The sequence below is a fragment of the Vicugna pacos genome, chromosome 14 (assembly GCF_048564905.1).
Source record: "Vicugna pacos chromosome 14, VicPac4, whole genome shotgun sequence".
Classification (NCBI taxonomy): domain Eukaryota; kingdom Metazoa; phylum Chordata; class Mammalia; order Artiodactyla; family Camelidae; genus Vicugna; species Vicugna pacos.
Genome location: NC_133000.1, coordinates 73,731,735 through 73,758,070, shown reverse-complemented (window position 1 = coordinate 73,758,070; position 26,336 = coordinate 73,731,735). Strand labels below are relative to the sequence as shown.

General features: G+C 47.3%; 1 protein-coding gene across 1 annotated transcript; it reads right to left on the bottom strand.

Moving 5' to 3' along the window:
- Positions 1–7,988: 7,988 nt before the first annotated feature.
- On the bottom strand, positions 7,989–24,702 carry CFAP97D2 (CFAP97 domain containing 2). Its single transcript, XM_015251096.3, has 4 exons — positions 24,440–24,702; positions 17,583–17,663; positions 16,651–16,769; positions 7,989–8,270 (listed from the first exon to the last, which is right to left on the bottom strand). Exons 1-4 carry the CDS (start codon positions 24,530–24,532, stop codon positions 7,994–7,996), a joined length of 570 nt encoding a protein of 189 aa, XP_015106582.2. The 5' UTR covers positions 24,533–24,702; the 3' UTR covers positions 7,989–7,993.
- Between the last annotated feature and the right edge of the window lie 1,634 nt (positions 24,703–26,336).

The window sequence follows — 26,336 nt, the reverse complement described above, 5'->3', positions numbered from 1 at the left end:
GCAAGACTCTCAGCAGTGTCATGCCCTGTTTGAGGCTTCCCGACAGGGAAGGGACGTGGACAACCTACAGGGGTTCCAAAGACCGCCATTCAGTGCACCGAGGGCCAAGCACACAGCCAGGCTCTAGCACAGCCTCGCTCCGCGGCCGGGGTTTCAGAGAGGTGGAGTAATCTCACAGTCCTCAGAGAAGTCAGAGTTCACACCCAGGTCTGCCTGACTCCAGGTCCCTGATTTTAAACACCATCAACTGAAGAGCCTGCCTACACGGAGCAGGAAAGAACCTGGGATGATTCCATTTGGACCCAGAAACCTGAAAGGGGACACTGTCGACCTTCAAGGATGCGTTAAAGGCTTTGTGTACAGAGAGTGAAACGAGCTTCTTGTTCTCTTTCATTTTAGTAGAGACTTCAACCTAAATCTGCCATATGACTTAAACCCAGCCCAGAGTAACCATGTACTGCAACATTATGGACAGACGTACTAAGAGGGGTCTGTCTCCTGGGGGCACACGTCTGTCCTCCTGATCTGAAACCCCAGGCCTGCCATGATGCGTGGCACATACACAGTTTGTTGCTGAATGAACAGGTCCTTTAATCATTTTTTGGAGGCCTTTACCGTAGGATGGATGCTCATTGCTGTTGAATAGTTTAAGCGTGCTCTTACCTGGGCTTTACTGAGAGAGTCAGCAGAGTCTGGGACCCTCTCAGCAGTGTTTAACTGCTCCAACCAAGAACTGCTAGTTCTTTTTACATCTTTAGTCATGTATTGTGGAGTCAGGTTATAATTTCATCACACTGAGGAGTTTTAATCTGATTTATTTAGATATTTGTTAAAGTAACAATCACAGATTTTTAAGGCAATTACACAAATACACCTGGGAGTAATAAGCAAATCCACAACAGCACAAAACATGGTAACAGAGTAAGTATTAGTAGCTAGAGAAAGAAATCTAATTCAAAAGGTTTTAACTCCCGGAATTACTCTGCATAATCTATTTCCAGCTATCAGCCTGAGAAGACCATAAAATAGTTTTGCTGCATCATCTGGTCAAATACCTTGTGTGAACACTCAGTTTTGGAGTGCTGACTCATGGGTATGTACAGCTGTCCTTGTGTGATAGTGGCGGGGTCAGCGTCTCTGAGGACTAGTGTGGCTCTGGCACCAGGGAACCGTGGTGGCCGCGTGTTTTCCCATCACCACTTCTCACGCTGTCTTCTTTTCCCACTTTAGGTCCTGAGTCCTACCCACAGCTTCACTTTTTGGGTCCAAGATGTGGTCTTGCTAAATTTCATTTTCAGTTCCTGCTGGATCAAAAATACACGTTGGAAACAAACACTTTCCTTAGGCAAGAACAGTAAGATACCAGTTTACTAGAATGCCTGGGAAATGGAGTCTCTAAATTCATTGACAATTCTACCTTATTTGGAATTGGTCATATAATTATTGAGCTTTATTGAGACATAATTTTATAACATAAAATTCACCCTTTTGAAGGGTATATTTCAGTGGTTTTGCAATATTCAGTTTGCACAATCATCACCAAATCCAATTTTAGAAGACTTTCATCAATGCCCCACCAAAAACACCACACTCAGCTATTCCTCCCCAATTCTCCTCCCCCCGGATCCTGGCAAACACTAATCTACTTTGCATCTCTAGGGCTGGCCTGTTCTGGACATTTCCTTCAAATGGAATCATATGTTGCGTGGCCTTTGGTGCCTGGCCTCTTTCACTGTTCATCATGTCTTCCATGTTTGTGCACAACGCAGCGCCTATCAGAACTTGGTTCCTTTTATGGCTGTGTGATATTCTTCTATGTGCTTACATCACATTTTGTTCATCTGTTCATCAGTTGATGGAACATCCTTGTGCAAGTTTTGTGTGGACATGTGTTTTTAATTCTCTTCGGTGTGTACCTAGCAGTGGGATTGTTAAGTCGTATGCTAATTTCTGTTTAACTCTTTGAGGAGCAGCCAGGCTGTTTTCCAAACTGGCTGCAGGACTTCACATCCCCAAGCAGAGCGTCCATCTCCACATCCCCCTTAATGCTTGTTATCTTCTGTCTTTTGATTCTGGCAGGGGTGCAGGGAGGTCTCATCGAGGTCTTGGCTTGCATATCCTAATAACATTGAGCATCTTCTCATGGGCTTCTTGGCTACTTGTACTTCTTGTTTGGAGAAATGTCTACTTAATTAATCAGAAATCTTTTGCTGTTTCAACTTTGTTGTTGAAAATCTTTCTAAAATAGGTCAAAGTATTTTACACTAAATCGGTGCTTCTGCGATTGCAGTCTGAACCAGTGGGCTTGTTGGTGCTGCATGGTGCTGGGCCTGCAGGACACACGCCAAATCCCAGCGTTTTTGTTTTTGTTTTTGTTTTTTCTCTTCTGTCCTCATCCCTCCCTGAAGGCTGTGCTGGAAACTGCCTGCAGATAGAGTCTGGTTGTCCAGGTATCTCAGGGAAAGAGGTGGAACAGGACTTCTTCCTTTGCTGCAGAATCGTTAAGACTTGGAAGAGAAGGGAACTGAGGCTCTTGACACCTCCTCCCTGGATGGTAACCACGTCCCTGAGCTTCCACAGTGTTTGTATCAGGGGGACCACAAAGCACAAATCAGTGTTTCATCTAAAATGCTAGGAGTTGAATTCGTACAGTTTTATTTGTTTGCACAATATAGTTAAGATATAATCAGACAAACAACCCATCAAAGGGTGGCCAATATGATCACAAAGATCCTCAAACTTATATATAGCTGAAGGGGTAAGTGGAAATGCCACCCCAATAAACACAGTGATGGAGTCCTATGGCTTCCAATCAGCCACATTAAAGTTTTTTTCTAGTGTCCTAAATGGCTAAAACCTTCGCAGAGAGCCTATTGGATTATCTTTCACCTTAAACTCTACACCTGAAGGATTACACCCCTGTTGGTGCTGAAGGCTTGACATGCAGTAGGCTCTTAGCCAACACACCCATGGTGGTGCAAGACTAGCTCAGTAATTAAACTCTTGATTCTGGTTACTGTGTGACAGTGTCACCCTGTCCTTGTGCAGTGCCCTCCGGTGAGAGCTGTAACAGCTTCTTCTGCTCTGTTGTTGTCCCCCATGCGCACACACCACACACTGAGACTGTGGAATCCTTGGGGTGGGTACTTGCCTTCAGGTACTACTTGCCCACTAGGAAGGGTTTTAGGTAAGCAGAATTTATGGTTGTATACGTGTTAAAGGCTCTGTCTTTACTTTAATTGTTTTTTTTAACCATTTGACTCTCTTCACCCATTTTCCCACCACCCACCCCTGCCTCCAACCACCACTCTGTTCTCTGTATCTGTGAGCTTGTTTTTCTTTTTTTAAAGATTTGACAGAGGAGTGAGATCAGACAGTATTTGTTTTTCTCTGTCTGAGTCTTCCACTTAGCAGAATGCCCTAGAGGTCCAGCTATGTTGTCACAAACAGCAAGATTTCATTCTTTTTATGACTGAACATCTATTTCACAATTTCTTTATCCGTTTGTCCATTGATGGGGACTTAGGTTGCTTCCATATCTTGGCTATTGTAAACAGTGCTGCTATGAACTTGGGGGTACAGATGTCTTTCGAGTTAGTAGAGATTTTTTGGCTAGTGTTTTTATTCTGTGTGGCAGATGAATATGTTAAAGAAGGAAAGAAAGAAGTAATATTTTATTGCTTGCCAAGTAAATAGTAGGCACTTTTATAGTAATTTTTGCAAACATTTAACCTGACATGAGTTCTGGGAACGGGTTCATCTCTCCCTACAAATGAGCGATGGAGGTTCACAGGGACCGAGAGAGCCTGGGGTGATACTCGGGTCCACGGGGTCCCATCACAGCCTCTGCACTGATGATGTCAGCAGTGCCCTGTTGCGTGTGTTTGCTCTGTTTCTGTCCCTTCTCGCGTGTGCAGGTTACTGGGCTTGGGGCACGAGGTTAGAGCAGCATAGTGAGCTGAGGCCCAGCAGCTCTGGGACGGCCACTGGGTTTTATGGCTGGTCTTGTAGAAACCCATCCGACTTTGGAGAAAAGTTACCAAATCAGTTAAATCGTTTCTCACTTTGGATTTAGGGGTAAATGAGTATGATTTGAGAAGGGTAAGGAGGATGAAGATTTGAAAACTTCCTTCAAAATATTTGCAAGTTGTTAACATTTAAACTGGCGGTGGGGGTGGGGGGAGCTTGAAGAGTTGCCTAGGAGAGCTGGGGTGCCACCCTTCCGCACCTTGAGAAATGTGCACAGTTCCCTTAGCAGACGCTGCTCTGGAAGAGAAGGAATCAGTGCTCTTTCTTTCCCAAGTCAGTGAGCTTCATATGTTCTAGAATTTTAAAGGTGAGTCGCATGTATCCTGTCTGTGCTGGGCCAGCAAAGGCCCCAGACCCCCTGACTGGACGGTGGGTGGGTGGGAGGCATCTGGTCTTCAGGAAGCTGCTCGGGAGGGGCTTACTGGGGCTTCCTTGGACCATCTTCCAACTTCCTGGCCCTATAAAACTGAGTTCCTTCCCCCCTAAACCTATCATTTTCAAACAGCTTGGTTTTGTCCTGCTGCCCCTGTTCCCGACTGGATGCTGAGTCCCTTACATTCCCAAGGCTGGAAGGCAGGGGTCTGTCAGGGAAAAACACAAGCAGACAGTTCACAGCAGGTCTTGCTGGTTCAAAGCTGTCACCCCAAGGGCAGGAAAGGGATTTTCGACTGAGGGATTCCATGGCTGGGTGTCGGTGCCTCACAGAAGCGGAGGCCCTGGGAACTGCAGGCAGGGCCTGGAGTCCACTTGTGAGAGAGCTGTGCTTGGATTTTGGCTCTGACCCTCAGATCACCATTCTGTCTTGGGATCCAGAGGTAGTGAGCTGGCCATACGCTTTCTGTGTCTGTCTTCTTGCAAAGGATAGGGCAGAGCAGTGACAGCCTCCCCGGGAGGCCCAGCGCTGGGACGTCTGCCTGCCCAGCTGCCTGGGTCTGGTCTTCGTCAGAACCGTGAGGGCCTCTCTGCCCGCCTCCTCCCCCAGCCTCCACTTAAACACTTAGCAAAGCTGGTGGCACTTCAAATGAAGTCTGAGGGCTGCAGGCTGCGGGAAACCCTATTTCTAGGAGCTTCTGTCTTCCCTCTCTTTGCTTTCCTTTATCTTAACATCTCCTTTTACTGTCGGGCTTCATCTGTTTCCTGTTTTGTAAAAGGGGAATTTCAAGAGAGTCAAAGTAAACAAATGAAGGATGGATTTGAAGCACAGTTTCCAAGGATTTTCTTCATTTGTTAAAGAAAACAATATAAATGTGAAAAAAGTAAGGAAACAAAAAGAAACAAAAAGCTAGAAATGCGAGCAAACAAGGTACTTATGTCAATAAATATAAATGGATAAAACAGGGGAAAAAAGTCTCTCAGGCTAGATTATAAAGCAAAATTACAGTGTTCTGCTTAAGGACACAAACCTAAAATAAAAAAACACAGAAATATCAAAAAGAAAATGATGCCAAAAAACAAATTAGATCGATATAAACCAAAGGAGGGCAGCAGAGGCAGCAGCAGGAACAAGCACGTGGAAGAGGGTCCAGGCCCCAGAGAGCCTGGTGAGGAGACACAGGGCGATGGCTCTCAGGGTGAGCCCCACTCCCTGACGGGCAGGACCTAGGAGAGGCCCTACATGGTGTGAGCCGCTGGGAACCTCTGGAAGGCAGTCTGTGTGAAGTATGAGGCATAGGAAAAGTTTTTTATATTGCAAACTGGTTTTTTAAGTAATAAATTTGGAGACTTTTAACTCTAACTTACGCAAGGTACAAAAACTCTGTGTTTATTAAATTCTATATTAATTAAAGAGTTAAAGCTAATTAATACAACTGTAAAAGAATTAAGGGAAAATATAGGAGCATATTTCTCCCATCTTAGCTTGAGACGGCAAGTACGGCCCAAGAATCAGATGCTGTAAGGGGAAACACAGGCAGACGTGACTTCCTGAAAGCGGACTCGGTGAAATGATAAGCAATAATGTGGGGAAATGCTGTGCCACTGACAATAGGAACAAGGTAGATACTGGAACTAAAGGAGACACAGCAGCAGGAAACTGCCCAACCGTGTGGACAGTCAGTCCTCAGAAGAAACCAGACGGACGAGGTGAGGGCAGGGCCGAGCGCGGGCGGAGCTGCACGTCATGGACACTGAGGAGGCCATTGCAGAATTCAGATGCGCGAACCTGTTGACTGAACAGTTTGCGGTCTAGGAATATAAGTTACAGAAACAATACGTGTAAAGATGAAGATGCGCTGGGATGCTCGTGGCAGTTTCATCTTGAATCATGAAGGACTGGAAACAGCTCAACATTGTATCATTGGAGGACTGATTAAATAAATTAGGGCACATTTGTACAAAAAAATACTTTGTAACTGCTGAAAAAGAATGGAGACCATCTTTATGTACTGACATGAAACTATTTCCACGATATATTATTGCATGAAATAAGCAACTTACAGAAAACCATGTAGGGTGTGACCCCGCTTTTGTTTAAGCAAGCAAATATGCATAAAGCATAGAAGTCCATGTTCACAAGCTGTTAGCAGTGACTGCTTCCAGGGAGTCCAGCCTAAGAGAGGCCCCGCCTTTTACTTACACACTCTGTACTGTTTGCTATTTTATTTCTTACAATAAATATATGTTAGTTTCATAATTAAAAATAAAGATTGGTAACAGAATGTTCAAGTTTCAATATAAATTGCAACCCAGATTTTCTGAGTGCCTCAGCACAGATACTGCGTTGTTCTGTTCTGTTTTTAACAAACTGAAGGTTTGGGGCAATCCTGCACAGGACGAGTCCAACAGCATATGCTCACTTCATGTCTCTGTGTCACATTTTGGCAATTCTCTCAGTATTTCGAATTTTTCATTATTATTATGTTTGTTAGGGTGATCTGTGATGTTACTACTATGGCTCAAGTGGTAGCTTTTTTTTTAGCAATAAACTATTTTTTAATTAAGATATGTTCAGTATTTTTAGACATAAATGCTACTGCACACTTAATAGACGACAGTACAGCGTAAACAGAACTTTCACATGTCCTGGGAAACCAAAAAATGTGCTACCTGCTTTCCTGTGATGTTCACTTTATTGAGGTGTCTGGAATGGAGCCCGAGACATCTCCAAGGTGTGCCTGTGATTAGTAACTGCCCATTAGCTTTGCATCTTTGCAAAGATAGTTGTTCTCTCCAGGCCTCAAGATTCTGTAAAAAATGTCCAAAGCACACAGGCAGGGAGGCTGGGGCTTCTCACACCCATACCAGCCGATGGGGAAAGGTGCTGCTGGCAGAGTCAAGGCCAGATGGCTTCAGAGGGTCGTGCACCTGGGGGAGGGGCCTGGGATGGGACTGGGGGCCTGGGTCATGCTGAGGGTGGGGGAGGCTTGGGGCCAGGAGTGTGTATCTAAAGGTTGATATCTACGCATTTTTCCCTCTGATGGACTAGATTTCCAGGGAAAGCAATTCCCTGAAATGTTCCACAACATGATGGCTGTATGTGCAGACAGGGGAGTGAGTGAAGATTTTATAACTCTTTAATCTGATTCACTGAAACATTCATAAACAGGATTATTAATGACAAAATTAAAGTATCATTTTCCTTCATTCAGAATTATGATTTTGCCAGCAACAAGGACAAAATGAAGAGGGAGAGTTTAGAGTTTAAATTATTTGGCAAACTCTTTCAAATTATTAATTATATTTGCCTTTCTGGATGCAGTGTCACAGTTATTTCAGGACTGTCACTTCATTTCCTAACGAGGCTTTGTGCAAACTGTCCTGCTAAGTTACTATTTTTCATGAACTCTTTCTCCTACAACCTATAATCAATCAGCTGAGTAGATTTTTCTCTCTCTCACTTCCTCTCTCTCTCTTCCTCTCTCTCTCTCTGTATGTATATGTATATATTTGGTGAGGAAATAGTGGGTGAATTCATCAGCTGAGTCAATGTTCTGTGTCTTCTATTATTAGGATGTGGCCACTTGGCTTATGCTTGCTGACAATGAAATAAAATGCCGTCAAACAGCAGAGAATCAGTGAGTCGATGCGTTTGCCGAATCTGATGAAGGGAGTGGAAATTTCCAACAGCTATGGCTTTAACAAGAAAAAGGAACCACGGGTACCTCTTCCCTCGGTGTTTCTGCCGGCTCTCAGGATCCCAGCCGTCTCTGAGTGGGACAGGATGGCTCCGAGTCTGTGATCCTTTCCAAAATGATCTTGTCTTCCCTCTGCACTCTAATGCTTCTGACCTCTCTTCCCCCTGTCTAGACTCCAAAAAACAGCATATTTCTTGAAACATGGAGAGACTTAAAGCCTGTGACAGCGTTCCTGTCTGCTTTCGAGAGAATGAGCTGGGTGCCAACGGGCAGGAAGGGCTCCTGGGGCGGAGTGGGCCCTCTTGTTCCCTTGTCCCGCAAGTGTCTGGAAGCCCCTCCTTCTCTAGGTGCCTGGGTTGGAAGGGGCTGGGCTCCAGAGAAGAACAAGCACAGCCCTGAACTCAGGGACCTGATGGCCTGGGCAGGGGTGGTGACAGGTGGAGGAGAAACTGCAGGGTGCTGTGGCAGACGGACTGAGGCACAGCGGCAGGGGCGCCCAGGCCTTTCCAAGGGCAGGGGGAAGGGACATCGATCATGAGAAGTGATGCTGGGACGCAGCCTTGAAAGAAGAGCAGGTGTCACTAGGCAGGAAGGAGAGGAAGGACACTTCAGTGACCTGGCCTGCCTGGAGAGGTGCAGCGGGAGGCTGCAGAGTCTGGCCCTTGGGTGTTGCTCAAGGAGTTCTGACTCACCTTGAAGGCAGCGGGGAGACACCAAGTGGTCTAAACCACACTCACGTGCGTTTTAGAATGATCGATCACTGGGGGAGGGGTGGAGAGTGAACCAGAGAGGACGAGACTAGAGGGGCATCGCTCGCGAGCCCACCACGGCAGTCCAGGAGAGGCGGCCTCCTCCGGACGGCCCTGGTTGGCCGTGGGCAAGCATGGCGTGGGAGTGAAGACAGGGCACAAGTTCCAGGGAGCGTGGAAGTGTCGCTGACATGGGGAGTAACAGTGGAACACCATCCCATCCCAGTCAGAGCAACCATACAGCCCTGTTCTGAATGCTTCACACACACTGTGCTGCTTCACGAGCACCACACTGCCACCGACTGTCTCATATGCCACCAGCAACACCTTGCCATGCACTGAGAGGAATTCCCGCCCAGCCGTCGGTGGGAGTGGGGGCAGTGAGCACCTGCGAGATATGAGTGTCTCGCTTTACCCTTAGAGGCAGCACTACCAGTAGGCCGACTGAGGTTAAAGAACGAATTGGTGAGGAGATGGGACTCAAGCACACGGTCTGACTGGGCCTGGGTCGTGGTGTAGCACTGGGTGGAATCACCTGTCGGCTGGTGCAGGCTAGAGACGCGGCTGAGGGAAGGAGGGCAGCTTGCAGTGAAGGCAGGGTCAGAAAAGGGCACCTGCACTGAAGGAGGGTGGGAGACCAGAGGGCAGAACAGGGCAGAGAAAATGATGAGGCAGAAAGGCAGTGTGGCAGGTGGGGAGAGGACACTGACGTTCAGTGCTTCAGAAAGGCCCCAAATTGACCTTTTTGTAGGTCAAAAACAACAAAAAATCAACAAATTTATTCAACACATGAAGAGTAGGGCTGAAAAGAGTCTGCGTGAAAGTCAGGGCACAATGTCCATTTCAGCATCATTTATAATAGTGAAAATTCTCAATTAATCTGGGGGCTTAATAAGAAGGAACTGGTTGAGTAAATGATGCCACCATACTAGGACGTGTGACCAACCCAGTAAACAATGTTCAGGAAAACATTCCAGTGAGGTGTAAAAATTCTTCTGATTTAATGTTGGGTGAAAACAGTTAGGATGTAGTATTGTATATGAGGTACAATTTTAATTTTACTTAATACATTTCTATGTGTACAAAAATATAACTGTAAGAATGCAGACAAATATACAAAAATTATCTCTGAGTTGTGGAATTATAGGTAACTAAAATTTTCCCTTTATGTTCTCTGCTATGAATGTGTATTACTTTCTAATCAGGAAAAAATGTGAAAATTATTTTTAAAGCTTTAAAAGGAAACAATTCAATAAATTTGGTAAGTGGGAAGTCATCGGTGAGCTCATTTGTCTGGTTATTCAAGACCTATTTCCTGAACACCCACCATGTGCCTGGCACCATGCTGGGCATTGGGTCCACAGAGCAGACAGACTCACAGACTCCTTCGGTCGTGAGGCTTGTGGCTTGTGGGAGGATGAGAGTAGATAGGCAAGCGCACAGACGACCACGAATGACAGGCTGTTGTGTGTGCCATAGGGGATGGTCATGGAGTCAGACCACAGGCAGGGGTCATCCTTTAGAGTGGCTGTCAAACGCCTTCATGTGAACTGAGACTGAAGGCCAAACAGGAGACAGTGGACCTAGGAGGACATTCCAGGTTCCGACCTGAGACCTCGAGGGAGGGAGTACGGCACCTGGAGATGAGCTCCTGACTGACAGCTGCTCTGTGAGTTGATGCGGAGCTGTTTGCTCATCGCCTGGCCTTGCCTGGGGAGACCACCCACTTGGCTGGTCGTGTAAGTTGGGCATCATCCAAATAAGCGCTGCTGGAGGCGTGACAGGTCAGCCTCATGTGTGCAGGCCGTGGCGGGGGGGTGTCCAAGCCTGGGCCTGTGCGGATGAGTGTGGCCTGTCATGGCAACGTAAAGCAAGTATTTCTGGATTACCTTTATTTGTGGGTAAACTTTACCTTTTCCTCCTGTTTGCGTGAGTAACTGGCAGCTGGCTTCATTTCTCTTTCTTCTTTGAATTTTCACTTAACCAAATTCTACCTCTAAGGTTGTTAAAAGCTTCTTCTTCCATTGAAAACTCAAATGAATCCTATTTAAATTTCTTGAGGGATGAGGTTGCCAGTGGGTTGTGGACCTGCTTGTTCGCTCTGAATCTGGCAGGGACACAGGTCCGTGGACTCTGGTAGCCCAAAGGAAGGGGCCCTTCTCTGGGCCCCTCTGTAGAAAACTGCACACACACAAGGTACTGGATGAAGACTGTTCCAGGAGCAGTCCCTGCTGAAACCAAATTGCAGCCTCGTTGGAAGCCTTGGTACAGAACGTTTCTGAGGTTATCTAGTCCAGGGAACCAAGATGTTGAGTTTTAGGAATTCTCTACTTATTCTGGCTATTAGCCCCTTATCAGATACATGATTGCAAATATTTTCTCCCAGCCTGTGAGCTGCCTTTTTACTCTGTGGGCAGTGTCTTTTAAGGGACAAGTTTTCCATTTTCATGAAGCCTAATTTGCTTAGTTTTTCTTTTGTTACTGTGCCCTTGGTGTCGTATCTGAGAATCATCGCCAAGCCTATGATATGAAGCCCTTTCCCTGTGTTTTCTTCTAAGAGCTTTATTGTTTTAGGCCATGCATTTTGGTCTTTGATCCGTTTTGAGTTAATCTTCATTTATGGTGTTAGGGAAGGGCCCAACTTCATTCTTTTGTGTGTGGAGATCCAATTTCCCCAGTATTATTTGTTTACAAGGCTGTCTTTTCCCTGATGAATTGTCTTGGCATTCTTGTCAAAAGCATTTGACCACATATGCGAGGGTTATCTGGGTCTCTCAATTCTATTCCATTGGCCTGTACATCTTTCTTTATGCCACCACCACATTGTTTTTGATTACTAGAGCTTTGTAGTAAAATTTGAAATCAAGAAATGTGAGTCCTCCACCTTTGTTCTTCTTTTTCAAGATTTGGGGTCCCCTGAAATTCCATATAATTTTAGCATGGGTTTTCTATTTCTGCAAAAAATGTTACAGGGACTTTGATAGGCATTATATTGAATCTGCAGATCACTTTGGCATTTTATCAATATTAAGTCTTCCAATTTGTGAACGTGGCATGTTTTTCCATTTATTTATGTCTTCTTTAATTTCTTTCAACAATGTTTTGTAGTTTTTATTGTGTAAGTCTTTCACCTCTTTGGTTAAGTAAATTCCTAAGTTATTTTTTCTTTTTTGAAGCTATTGTAAATGGAATTATTTTTGTAATTTCCCTTCCAGATTGTTCACTGTTCATGTATAAAAATGAAACTGATTTTTGTGTATTGACTTTGTGTTTTGCTACTTCACTAAATGCATTTTTAGTTCTAACAGTTTTTTGGGGGTGATGTGAGGAGTCATTAGGGCTTTATACATATAAGATCATATCATCTGTGAACAGAGGTATTTTTACCTCTTCCCTTCCCATTTAAATGCCTTTTATTTCTCTTGACTAGTTGCTCTGGATAGAACTTTCATACTATGTTGAATAGAAGTGCTGAAGGCAAGCCTCCCTGCCTTGTTCCCGACCTTGGAGAAAAAGCTTTCCGTCTCTCAGCACTGAGTGTGACGCTTGCTGAGGGTTTTACATACAAGGATTTTATTACGTTGGAGTGGTTTTCTTCTATCCCTAGTTTGTTGAATGCTTTCGTTATGAAAGGGTATTGAATTTTGTCAAATGCTTTTTCTGCTTCAATTGAGATAGTCATTTTTTCCATCATTCTGTTAATGTGTGTATTACACTGATTGATTTGTGTATGTTGAACCATCCTTACATTCCAGAAGTAAATCCCACTTGATCATGGTGTATATGCTGCTAATTTGGTTTACTAGTATTTTGTTGAGAATTGTTGCATCAATGTTTGTAATGGATACCATAATGTAATTTTCTTTTCTTGTGGTGCCTTTGCCTGGCTTTGGGATCGGGGTGATGCTGGCCTCCTCATAGAATGTATTAGGAAGTGTTCCCTCCTCTTCAATTTTTTGGGAAAAGTTTGGCAAGGATTGGTGGTAGTTCCTCTTTAAACGGTGGGCAGAATTCACCAGTGAGCCACTGGGTCCAGGGCTTTTCTTCGTTGGGAGATTTTTGATTACTGATCCAATTTCCTTACTAATTATAGATCTATTCAGATTTTCTACTTGTTCATGAGTTAGTCTTGGTAGGTTTTATGTTTCTGTGAATTTGTTCATTTCATCTAGGTTATTCAATTGGTTGGCATACGATTGCTCGCAGCATTCTCTTATAACCCTTTTATTTCTGTAGAGTTGGTAGTAATGCCCTCACCTTCATTTCTTACTTTAGTAATTTGAGTCTTCTCTTTTTCTCTTAGCTCATCCAGCTAAAGGATGATTATTTTTTTGTTGATATTTTTGAAGAACCAACTTTTGGTTTCATTGATTTTTCCCTACTGCTTTTCTGTTCTTTCAAATATCTCTGCTTTAATCCTTATTATTTCCTTCCGTCGGCTGGCTTTGGGTTTAGTTTGTTCTTTTTTTTTTTTTTTTTTTTTTAGTTCCTTAAATTGTAAAGTTAAGTAGATGATTTGAGATTTTTTTCTTATTTTTTAAAGTGTTTAAGTTATAAATTCCTTTCCCCAGCACCACTTCACTGCATCTAATAAGTTTTAGTATGTTGTGTTTTCATTTTCATTTGTCTCTAAGCATTTTCTAATTTCCCTTGTGATTTTTTTCTTTTATCCATTGGTTGGTTGACAGTGTATTGATTAATTTCCACAATTTTGTGAATTTTCCAGTTTTCCTTCTGTTAATGACTTCTAACTTTATCCCACTGTGGTCAGAGAAGATCCTTCGTGTGGTATCTGTCTTTTAAGATCTCATGAGACTTAATCTGTGGCCCATCCTGGAAGATGACCCATGTGCGCTTGAGAAGAGTGCATGTGCTGCTGTTGGGCAGTGCCCTGTGTGTGTCTGGTGGAGCTAGTTGCCGTGCTGTGTTAAGTCCTCTGTTTCCTTACTTATCCTTTGACTGGTTGTGCTATCCGTCTTTGTGACTTGAGTATTGACATCTCCAACTATTACTGAAGAACTATTTCTAGCTTCAATTCTGTCAGTTTTGCTTCATGTATTTTGATAATCTGTCACTGGGTTGGACTCTGATCTCACACCATATACAAGAATTAACTCCAAAGGGATCAAAGACCTAAATGAAAGAGCTAAAACTATAAAACTCCTAGAAGATCACATAAAGCCATGAAAAATAAAATCAGGAATGAAAGCTCAATTGTTGGGCAAATAGTTTCTCTCATAGTGTTGACTTTTGCTCTGAGTAGCTAGCTAGGTCTGTCCATGCTGTTGGAACAAACTTGTCTGCAGTGTTCTAGGGACAGATGAGCCTCTCTGAAGAAGGGCTGCTTCTCTCCAGCACCGGGCATTAACGTTACCAGTGTACTTTATTAAAGAAAGGAGTAGACAGAGACGTGAAATGGCTCCAAATTGGTGCATTCTTGACAAAACTATCCACTCTCATCCTTGCGGGTCCCCTGATAATCTAATCACAAGGTGACACCCCCTTTCTACCAGCACATTACAACAGGCCCCAAGAGGAAGGCTGCTCGGTGGCCCTGTGTCAGTGCTCTGGGCGTGAGGGCCACTGTGAGGCTGAGCCACCCTGACTTTGGACACAGAGCTCCCACCTATTGTGCGCAGTGTGCTGCCCAGAGCCAAGCACAGGTAGGAAGGAGACGAGGGGTCTCTGATTTGCTGCAGAGCCCAGCAGGATGACAGTGAGATGGTCTGCGGTTTGGGAAGCAGGCAGAGAAATTCTCTAGCTGGGGACCAGCCGCTTGGCTCACAGGCCAGCCTTTGGCCCCTCCCATCCCATTTGCCCTCCCGAGGTCCAGCTCCCCCGTCTCCCATGTCACAGGCAGGGCTTCCCTGGCGCCTCTGACCGGTGGGCACCTCCCCGTCTCTCTGCCCTCCTTCCTCCCTCATCTCCTGTGTGACAAATCAGGCAGGCACTGAGGGGGCTATTTGAGTGTGTGAATGATTGGGATTTGCAGTTTCAGAGAGAATTCCAGGCAGCAGGGAGGAACGTCTCCCTGTGGGAGCCCCTCCTGGACTGAGTTTCATGGGGTCCAGCTGTACTCCTGGCCCCTTCATTACAGCTTTAAGGTAAGCAGTATCAACAGCGCTTTTATATGCAGGTTAAATGTCTGTCTTTAAAGCAGAAAATGATTCCAGATCAAAGGTAAAGTGTCCCAGGAAGGAGGAGGTTGACCCACAGCTCCAGGCTTCAAGGACAAGGGTCTGGACAGTGGGTGCCAGGCTGTTTCTGATGCCCAGGCCGCTGCCCGGCCTGACCCTCCCGACCAGGAGGCGGGGTGCCCTGAGTGGCACCTTGACAACCCAGCACAGCAGGAGTGTGGCCTCTGCCTTGGTGTTTCCAGCTGGGCCCACCACACCCCTGGTAGGACACACTTCCTGGTGAGGTGGGAAGCCCCATAAAAAAGACCGGCAGGACCCCCCAAGCAGGGCCACTATTCTCCTGCCAGCACCATCCGGTTCCCTGGCCCAGAGGCTCTATCTCACTCTTTGCCTCTGAAAGGGCTTACTTACCCCTAAAATTCTATTGGTTCCCTGAGCTCACTTCTGATTGGTTATTTCCTTCACCCCTGATTGGTTACTTCTCTCACTCCTGATTGGTCTATTTCTACAAAGCTTGTGCCTGGTTGGTCAACTTCTGTTATACTTTATTTGCATATGATGTTCCAAAGTGTAAAACTGGCAGCCTATAAAGATCTGTGTAAACCTACAGACAGGGCCCAGAGCTTTGAGTATTAACTCCTCTGGGCCCACTGGCGTAATAAACCTGAGTTCTCCTACTCCCCGGGTGCTGTTTGGTCTCTCGCCGCTGTAACACCGCGCTGTAACGCTGAGCTACAACACCGAGATGTAACACAATTTTCCGCACTGGTGCATGAGGATCAGCTTGTATTTAAGTGTATTATGAAATGTGGAAACCACTCAGCTTCTTGGAGACAGGTGTGGGCTAAAGGTTTTAAAAGGATCCAGCACTTCTGAAAAAAAGCCACCTGCAGTGCAATTACTCATCATGGTCACTAAGTTAAATGACAGTGACGGGGCCAGGGAGAGAACCTGGGGGATTCATAGGGTGCAGGGGACAGAGGTTATTTACCTTAGAGAAGGGGTCTCTCAGGAGTCATACCTCTCTCTAGGCATTTAGAGAGTGATTTTAAAGACTCCACCTCCAGGGAGAACCCCACTCTGGGTGAAAACACAGGCAATTAGGCGGTGGGGGCACTCAAGGCGGGGCGTGGCCCTCTGCGGTCACAAGCAGGAGCAGCCACTGCCCATGCAGGACGCAGGAGCAGGCAATCTTCCCTGCTTTTTCCAGATATGGGCCCGGGGGTCTGTGGCAGAAGAACAAAACCTTTGCTGCTTTTGGAAACGGAAACTTTGAGAATGGCCAGGCACAGGCGCTGGGCCGGGCGGCTTCACCAGGAAGCTGGGCTCTGCTGCTTTCCGGCTCCATCAGCCTCAGTTTCCCCATCTGCAAACCGGGAATGCAGGAGCTCCTCCCTCAGCGGGCCTCCCAGGGTTAAAGAACCGAAGCTTCAACAGGCCTGGAAGAGGCTGTTGCTGTTGGGTCCCTGCTTTGCTGTAGGGAGGGCAGCTGATTCCAGGCAGAACAGGTGGAGCCCTGGTTCACGAGCCCCAGAGGAGAAGGCGCTCGTAGCCTGGGCGCTCTCTCCTGAGGGTTGGGGGGCAGTGCTTCTGCTCAGCCCTGGCCCAGCGCCCGCGGCCGCCCAGGTGTGGTGCGCCTGGGGGTGGTGGGGCCCCACTTACCTCCTGCGTGTGCAGGCGCTCCTGCTGCTGGCCTGCCCCCTGGTCCTCATGATGCAGGACACCTTCTCCAGCAGCAGACGGTTGTCCCTGTCGATGACGGACAGCCGCCCCTCCTCCAGCTGCGGCAGACACACGGGAGCCTCACTGCATGGGTTTACTTAGAGGCTTCCTCCCACCCTCCTGCCCTGGGCTTAGGTTGCCCCCTGGAGCACCAGCCTCCAGGCACGGGCTCCTCTGTCTGGGGATGGGGCCGGATTTCACACGCTCAACGTGGAAGTGACAGTGAGGATGCCGTGGTTCTTTGTGAAATTAGTCATCCTCTGAAACAGACCTGTGCCCATGCCACCAGGAGGAAATCTCTTCGGAGTTTAAGAGAGATACTTTATACTGTGCAGAGGAAGAGGAGATTGAGGCCAAAGGAAACGAAAGTCCTCTTGTTTTAGGTTTTCAAATTGATTGATCTGCTTCACTTCTGCCCATTCAGGCTGCCAGCTTGTAGGCACACAGAAGGCTCACAGCATTTTGCTTTGGGAAACATTAGTATCAGTATAACCGTGTGGTGCTAACCCTTGCCAGATGGTGTAAACGTCAAGAAAAAGATACTCTGAGGCAGCCATGAAACATCTGGTTGCAAGGAGTGATGGTAATTAATTACTCGAGATCCACACTGAATAAATGCAGCTGTGTCCCCCGACCCACTTTCCTGGAGACCTGCCAGGCCAACAGGGAGACTGAGAAGGATTTCTGGTGCTATTACCACCAGCTCCGTTCTGGGCAAGACAAGGTTACTTGGTTACCTATAGGCATTTTATTTTTGATATGTGACTTGTTTATTCCTTCTTGGGCCTGCCTTTTTCGTTTTCCTGGGTTTTAAGCTGACACTTTGATATTACGTTAGCTAGGACAGTAGCTGGGAAGTAAAACAAAATTACCTTGAGCTTCCTGAGTTTCAGGTGGAGGTGGCCGAGAGTCAGCGGGGCCCGGGTGTCCACGAGCGGCTGGGCTTCCTGGACCTGCACAGAGCGGGCAGTGTGACCCCAGGCACGTTCTGACCAGGTAATTAACGTGAGCTTCAGTGGGCACTGGGGACCCATATAGATCATTATTCATGCACCAAAGATTTCACGTTGGCCTATGAAAGAAGGTGCTAAAGAAGGCTCAGAACTTGATTTAGAATCTGAGTAACCCCTGGAGGGGACCAGGCAGCCCTCAGAAATGAGCCCACACTATTGTTTTCAAGTGAGAATCAAGTGAGTATGGAGTGAGACTTCATTCAGTGTAACTGCCAGATGACATTCCTGTGCCGCCCTCTGTTGCCAGAGGGCTTGGAGACAGTGGATTATGTCCCCGAATCCACCTGAGTCTCCTGTCTGAGCTCCAGCAACATTTCAGGATGAGCACCTTAGCCGTTGATTCAGTGCGAAATGATCCATGCAGTTTCCTATCAGAAAATATACAAGCAGGGAAGAATTTATATTTTAAAATGTGATAGATTAAATGCATAAACCATTTGCAGTAAAAAGGGACCTGGTATTCTCGACAACTGAGCTGGCAGCTTCTGCCCTGACGGTGGGGGTGCTGGGGAGCCCCACCAGCTCGCTCTGTCTAAAGGGGCCACTGGGCATGGGGCAGCCTGGGGCCCAGACCCACAGAGCCGCATGGGGACGGAGCAGGACGCAAAGCCAGGTGATGGGGAGAGGGTCAATAGCCAGTACTTGTACCCTGGAGCCAAGGGAACCCCGAGGAGCAGAGGCAGGGGCGATGTGACCTCATACCCCGTTGAGAGACCCTCACTCAGTCACTGTATGCGGAGGAAGAAGGGCCTGGTAAGGCTGGCCGGTCTCAGGCCCCAGGCGAGGATGGGGGACGGAGGTGGGTCAGCAATGGTGCAGGTGGGCAGCAGGCAGGGGCAGCAGAGTCGGGCCTGCTGGGGGCCTGTGTCTGACGGGCAGGGCCGCGGGTGGAGACGGCCGGCTTCTGGCAGGTCTGGGGTAAGGTGAATGCCCTGTAGGCACATTTAATCTGAGGTGACTCGGGGGGGCTTCCTAGAGGCAAGTTAGTTCAGGTTGCAGGTAAAACCCTGAGGCCCCTTATGAACACTGAAATAACACTACCTATTACAGCCTCTGCTTCTGAGCACCCTGCCTCACATGATGCTCTCTCCTCTGTTGTCATGTGGATGCGGGGCAGGGGATTCCTCCTTGCAGTGAAATGCTGGTCGGTAAGGGTAGATGGAGTGGAGACACGGAAAAATTGCCATTTTATAACCATCCTATTACAGATTGGTTTGGGCAAACTTGTAACAGATGTTCGACGTTGGAGGGAAAGTGACTGAGGAGGGGCCGGAGGGAGTTGCTGGCAGAGACGGTGAGAAGCAACGCTGTCCACCTGAAAGGACCCCTGAGAGCAGGGACCTCGCAGCTGTTGCCTGTCTCATGAGGCAGGGGTGCAAGCCCCTCCCCCTGGAGACAGCAGGATCCTTCTCAGAGACTCTGGGCTGAGGGCACAGTGGGAAGGCCCTGGGAAGTCACAGGTTCTCCAGGTGAGAGATCTCTGTGGAGACTGAACTGCCCCCGGAGGTGGTGGGGGAGGGGGAGATGATTGGTGTCCTTCTGGAACACGCAGGCTGCCGCCACAGCACAGAGGTCCCTAACTCTTTGCATTATGTGCGGCCCAGGCTTCCCTGAAGCCTGTGTACCGTCAGCACCTCTCCTGCCTCCATCTGGACCCGAAAGGGTGGAGGGGTGGCAGGAAGTGGAGCTTGTCTCAAGTTTCCAGTTCGGAGTCTCCCGCTGACACGAACGTGGGCAGGATTGCATTTGGATGGTGTTTGGACTTTACACGCTTGGGGTCTGCTCGTTACAGCATCTCATGTTACCCCAATTAATAAGAATCAATGCCTTTAACATACCAAGGGAAGGTTATTGCCAATCTAGAATTTTATACCAAACTTTCTATCAAGGGTGATGATAGAATAAAGGCATTGTAAACACAGAGACCAAAAGAAACAAGTGGAAAAACTCCAAGCAAACACAAACCTCCCCTGTTCTTGGGAAGCTACTGCAGGACGTGCTTTGCTGCACCAAGGGGGTAAACCAGACACAGGACTCAGACGGTTGCTGGACGGCCCACCCTGCTCTGTGATTCCATGACCCCAAGGCATGACTGTGCTTCGTATTTCACGATACAAGGGAGACGGTTTGGTGGGTTGCTGCAGGGTTTAAATTGGGTATAATGTATTTCAGAGGGCTTGGAGGAGGAGCTGAGTATTGCACCGCTGGGGAAAATGCAGGAGGAGGGGAATTTGTCTTGAAACAACATCGGAGCCAAACCTTCCCATCCTCGAAGGCCTTGTGTGGTAGCCGCACCCTCATGTTCTAACCCTAAGAGAGTCAGAAGTCACAGACCTGGGGCTGGGGCGCCACGGGGTCTCTGCGTTCTCACTGACGCTGCTGCCTTGCAGATGGGCGGGGTGGCGGCTGTTCTGTCCTGTCCTGTTTTACATTGGACACCTTCTCTGTTTCTGTGGTGATGCTGCTCCCTGAGTAGCCGTCCCGGGAGGTCAGGCCCTGCGCCACCTCTGGCCCCCTCTGACCCCGTCTCCACTCCTTACCGCATACTTTCCTGAGGGTGTTCAGAGGAGTGCAGGGCCCTGAGATGACCCCATAGATACCGAGGACCTGCTGTGGAGGACCAGCAGATGCCAGCATCCTGTCCTATTTGTTTCAGAGTCTAGAAGCAGAACTGTCACTGGAGCACTCAAGGTCACATTGGGCCTGAGTCCTTCCCGTCCCTGCTTCTACATCCTGACCATCATAAGGGTACCTACCGTCAATACAGCCAATGTGTTGTTATGTTTTTAAATTTGTGAAAAATGTATCTAACTGTAATGACCATTCTGCTTCTTTTTTCACTCAAAATTATTTTTTAAACTGTAGTATAAAACTTCAAACAGAAATAACAATAGAGGAGAGAATAATGAACCCCCGATGCCTCACTTCGCTTCCGCAAAACCAACTAGCTCGTGGCCCGTGTGGTTTCATCGCTTCCCCTGCCCACGACCCCACCCCAGGCTGAGATTACAGCAAAGCTAATCCAAGCAAATCCTTTTCATCCTTAAGTATTTTAATTTCTGTCTCTGAAAGATAGGAAATCTTTGTAAAAGTATATAATTTCAATACCACAATCACACCAAACGATGACACTAGTTCTCTGATTAAATATTCGGATCCTGTCTCCTTCTCTGATTTCTCTCTCTTGTCTGCTCGCTTGACTTAGGGTCCCAGTGAAGACGTGCCAACACCGCATGTGGCTGGCAGGTTTCTTCCATCTCTCCTGGTGTACAGTTTCTCCCTCTGTTCACCCCTGCAGTGTGTTATGAGGAAACCAGCTAACTTGTCCTGCTGACACTCTCCATCTGGGTCCTGCTGATTGCACACCTGGCACATCCTTAAACCGGCAGTTAGAAATTCCAGTTCAACTTTTCCCTTGGCGAGACCACACCGAAGGTGGTGCTGGGATGTTTTGTCTGTAGGTATACGTTTCTGCTTGTCTCTCTCAGGTGACATGAGCAGCTGGGCCTGGTCCTTGGTGGGCTCTTGATTAGGCATTGAAAACTAGAGACAATCTCTTCCACCATTCGTTCCATGTTTATTAATACTTCCACAATGGCAAGCTTCACCTGAGAAGCACGCACACTCGGTTCTCTTCATCTACCAATTTTAAAGATAGTTCTTAGCATCTTCCGAGGCTGTTTCTGTTACCATCATTAGGAAGTCAAGGGCATGGTCGATGTACTTCAGTCCACTGCACTGACTTCCTGACTGACGTTCAGCGAGGCCCCGCTGGGCCAGCAGGGCTCCTCCAGCTGGCGTTTGTCACAGCGCCAGTAGTCTGCCAGCCTCTTTCCTTCTGGAATGAGTACAAGGATCTGCAGGGTTTTCTTGTGTATGTCTTGTCTCAACTTGGAATCAGCCCTTTCCACAACCGAGGTGGTTCTGTTAGTGGGAAGTGGCATTTGGAGACCACAGTCTGGTCGCTAGGAGTTGTGACTACACCTGAGTTTGTGTCTAGGCCTTGGCAGGGGCCGGAGCTGATCTGCTTCCTCCAGTTTCAGTTCAGGACCTCATTCCCTCCAGTGAGGCCCACTGATCTCACTTCTGCCGAAATTCCCAGCTCTGAAGGACACCAAAGCCAACCGCTCGTTTGCTTTATCCGCCCTCAGCACACAACAGTCCATGAGAAGAACGCTGCCCCTGCCACCACCCACATGTACTGAAATCAGGTTGTTTATTGCTTTTTGCCTTTGCTTTATCATTAGGGGCTCTCACCATGAGTATACACATTACTGAGTTTTGAAGACGTCTGAATAGTTCCTCTCAATATGCGTACGAAACCAACTGCATCTACACTTAGGTTCATTTTATTTTCAATATTCTGAAGTGCTTTTTAGATTTAATTTCATTTTGTAATGTGTAAGATATCTTCGTGGCTCCAAAGGCGCATCTGGCAAACACTTCTTTCTCTAGGAGGCCTGGGCTCTGTGTTTGGCACCCTTGCTCTATCCCCCGTTGACACGTCTTCTGACTTTGCAGCTGCTCCTTTCATATCTGAAAACACAGGGAGGCATGTGTTCTGTGTGTATGTGCAAATATATTTATGTATGTGTATGTGTATATAAACATTTTCATCCCTTTTTTGGGTAAATAGAGCATATTTTACATATTTTTTTCTCCAAGTTGCTTTTTCCATTTCATAATATATTCTAGAGATATACATTTCAACATATATCCTAGAAATAAATTTATATAGTATGTATAGACATTTCTTGCTCTTTTTATAGCTGCATGGTACTTAGTTGTGTGAAAGCATCTTCATTTATTCACCCAGCTTGTTTTTGAGGAAGAGTTGGTCTGGTTCCAATTTTGCTAGTGCAAATAATGCCACAATTAGAATCTTTTTCAATTTCTTCTCACGTCTCTGCCCCGGTGACTTCGGCATGTACACTCAGCTGTGGGGCTGCTGGGTTAAGAGATGGATGCGTAGGTGATTAATTAGGTGGCGCCAAACCCCGCAAGGATGGGCCCTCTTGCCTGCCCACCAGCTCTGTGCGACAGTGCCTCTCCCTGCCAACAACTTGGGGTTTTTTACCAATCTGATAGTTGAGAAGTGGCATTAGAGGGAAGTCTAGTTTGCATTCCTCAAGCATAGGGAGGTTAATCATTTTTTATAGGTTAAGAGCTGTTTGCAATTCTTTTTCTGTAAACTTCTGTTTATACTCCTTGCCTATTTTCATATGGGGTTTGCATTTTTCTTATTTTTAGAAGTTCTTTATGTATAAAGATATTAACTCTTTGTAATTTAAGTTGCAATTATTCTCCCCAATTTATATGTGTTTTTCCATTGATTCTTTTGGGTTCTCCAGATATTTAGTCATTTCATCTACAATTAGAAAAACACTGATATCAGTTTCTTTGCATTTCATACCTAGTGGCTGTGTCTTGCGTACTTGCATTGGCTAATGCCTCCAACATAATTTAAAAGACTGTAAGGGACAGCAGGCGTCCTTGTCTTATTTCTTACTTTAAGGGGAAACCTGATTAGGAATGAAATACTTATATTTTATTACGTAAGGAAATTCAATAGCATTTCTATTTTTTAAGGTAATTTTGCTTTTATTTTTAGCATGAATGGGTGTGAGGTTCCAGGGCAGAGGCCCTGCTGAGAGACCAGACTGGGCTCGGCCCTCCAACAAGTCTTCCGTCTCCCCTCTGTTGCATCGGGGTCCTTACAGCCCCAGGGATTCTCAGCCAAGCAGTGAGAAGTTTCTCTAAAGAGCTGCCATTGCCTTTATATGGAAGAGGAACTGGGGAGATACCAGGGGTGGTAAATCTTTCCCACCAGCCACTGTTCACCAAGCACACACTACATGCTCGGGAGACTGAGACTCCCAGTAACGAGATAGGGCCACCACCCCCCCGACCAGGGGAAACAAACAAGGTGGAATAGTGAACACGTTACGTCATCCATGCGGCTCATGAGGCAGCAGACGAGGAAACAGAGAGGGGTGTGCGCCGAGACTCCTCACTCTTAGGGAGGGCGCGAGGGGAAGACTTCCAGGAAGACCAGAGGTCACAGGAAGTGAGCTGAGCCCGGGGACCACCTACCAAGAGGTTCAGAGGGGGTCTCATGGGGATGCAGGCACAGGGCCCAGGTGAGGGGCACAGGGCAGCCTGGCCGTAAATGTGGTATCCATGCATCCAGGTGGAGAAGTAGGAACCTGGGGGTGTCTCCAGGGAAGTCACTCCAGAGTGTCACAGAGCAGCCCTGTTTCCAGAACGTCCGCTTCTTCAGAGTCTTTCCCAGCCTTGACGGTCCCTGAGCACCGCACACTTGGATGGTAGATGGGCAGATGACCACCAGGCCACTTCGGGACCACAAGGCAGCTTTGCAAACGAGACCCACGTTGGCATCGACTAACTGGGACTGACAGCATACCTCCCGATGGAGCTAGAAGTCACCCAGTCCCCTGAGGACGCTGTTTGACAGGGAGAGGGTCCTTGGATCTTTTTGCCTGAAGATACTTTCAGGTCACTTAGAAAAAAATAAATACTTCATAGCAAGTGCCACATTTGAGAAAGGGACACTTGGACACCACAGTATATTTAATGGAGACTTTGTTTATGGCAACACTATGACCAGCCTTTAAGGAAACGTCATTTCAGCCGTTCCACCTCCGGAGAGAAAACTAGCCCTTGGCTCCCAGGGAAAGCCGGGCCTGGGCGCCTACCTTCCTCCTGTGGTCCTGGTAGGCCTTCTCCCACATGCGCTGCTGCCGCTCCCCAGGGCAGGGGGGCGTCGGGTGGCAGGCTTGGTGAGACATCTCTGACAGCAGAGCCCACTATCCTTTCTGAGAGGCACCCAGCCTCAGTGCAGCCCTGGAGACCCAGTGTTTGCAGGTCATGTGACGGTCGTCACGGTGCCCAAGCTCAGGGACGAGGAGGAGGCGGTGGGGGGGGCCTGTGCTCGGCAGAGAGGGTTGCGCAGCCTCCCTCCGGGGTGTTTTCTCAGTGACCAGCCCACACTCGTGCATGAGATAAGGAATCTCTCCACTCTCCTCCTCCCCCTTCCCCCTCCTTCTCCACACCTCCCCACCCCCCTCCTCCCTCCCTCAGCCTCTTTCTCTTCTGTCTTGGAGTTTGGTAATAATTTGGACACTCCAAATATTTTTATTTGTGGCTTCAGTGGCAGAGTCTCATCAGCTTTTCTTGATGGACTGGAAAATCAGATACAGAAAGTTCCAGCTGCTCTAGGCCTTTCCGCTCTCCCTGGCTTTTACCTGGTTGGGGTGGTTTCTGTGGGACAAATGAAGTGATGGTGGGTTAACCACTGAGTCGCCATCACTGTCAAAGTCACGTGCACAGTGCTGGAGATGACATGAGCAGAGGGACTGGTGAATGACAAGACAGCAGTATCATTTTCATTGCAGAGCCCACGTCTTCATTACATCACAGTATCCACTACAGGAAACCTTGGTGCAGAACTAGTGTCTGGGAACTCACGGCTCCGCTGTGTGTAAGAAGTGGGCATCTTAGGAGGCGCCGCGTTCCCCATGTCAGCATGATTCTGTGGCTGTCAGTCTGAAAGAGAATCAGCCGAGCTTAAGCTGAATCAGACTTGGGAAAAATAAGATGTGGATAAACTACAGCAGGACTCTCTCTGCCCTGCTGTGGGCGGCGGAGCCACAACGTGCTTCTAGGGATCTTCAGAAGTGTGGCAGAAGACTCTGCAGGTTGATAAACTTGCTGACGTGCTGACAGTTAAAAAGCTATTGAGTTTTTCAAAGAACTGATTTAGTTTAGCCCAGAATTTCTCGTGGGTATTAACTTCAGAAAACTATATGCAACAAGGTTCCACTGTGCAGCGCAGGGAACTGTGTTCAATTTCTTGTAATAATGCACAAAGGAGAAAGAATCTGAAAAGAAAATATATATGTGTATGTACACGTGTAACTGGCTCTCTTTGCTGTACCCCTGAAACTAACGTTGTAAATCAACACTTCAGTAAAAATTTTTTAAAAGAAAACTATGTGCGTACAGTAGAAGATAGACGTAAAAATTACTACATAAAATACAGTAGCCCTTCGAAGTAAAAGGCTTCATTAAGACTTCTGGGCCTATGAAACCTACACACCATATTCAGAGGATTCTGTTAAAACAATTCACTTTCTTTACCCAGTTACGGTCATTGATCAAGCCCGATGTCCAGCAGATGCTCCGTGAAGACGGGTCACTAGTGACGGAAAATGGCCTGATGTTTGTGAGTGACTCCCCAGCTGTGGGGCTGGTCTACATGACTCGTGTCTTCCTTTTCCTGTAGCCCGTTGGCCACTCGCTGAGGTTTCTGACGATGCTCTGTGTCCTGCAGGGGGCTGGGGGCAGCTGGGAGGCAGCTCGTACAGTTTGCTGGCACTCGTGCGGACAGACCATGGACAAGGGGCAAAGTAGGAACTGGGCCAAATAAATGCACACACCCTTGGGCTGTGTACCGACCCTCCACCCCGGCTGACTCTCACTGCCCAGCCACTCAGTCAGTGTTTGGGGTCTGAGTGGACTTGGTGGTGGGCCTGGAATAATCAGACTTGCCCCCGAAAACAGAAAGGTGCCATCAGCTGGTTGGTCTGCCTC

Excerpts from the sequence above, each read along its gene's own strand:
- CFAP97D2 (XM_015251096.3), bottom strand. The coding sequence starts at position 24,532 with ATGTCTCACCAAGCCTGCCACCCGACGCCCCCCTGCCCTGGGGAGCGG. Across the intron at positions 16,770-17,582 it reads TGAAACTCAGGAAGCTCAAG|CTGGAGGAGGGGCGGCTGTC; the intron begins GTAATTTTGTTT and ends TGTCTGCCGCAG. Across the intron at positions 8,271-16,650 it reads AGCGCCTGCACACGCAGGAG|ACAGGGGGAAGAGAGGTCAG; the intron begins GTAAGTGGGGCC and ends TTTGGAGTCTAG.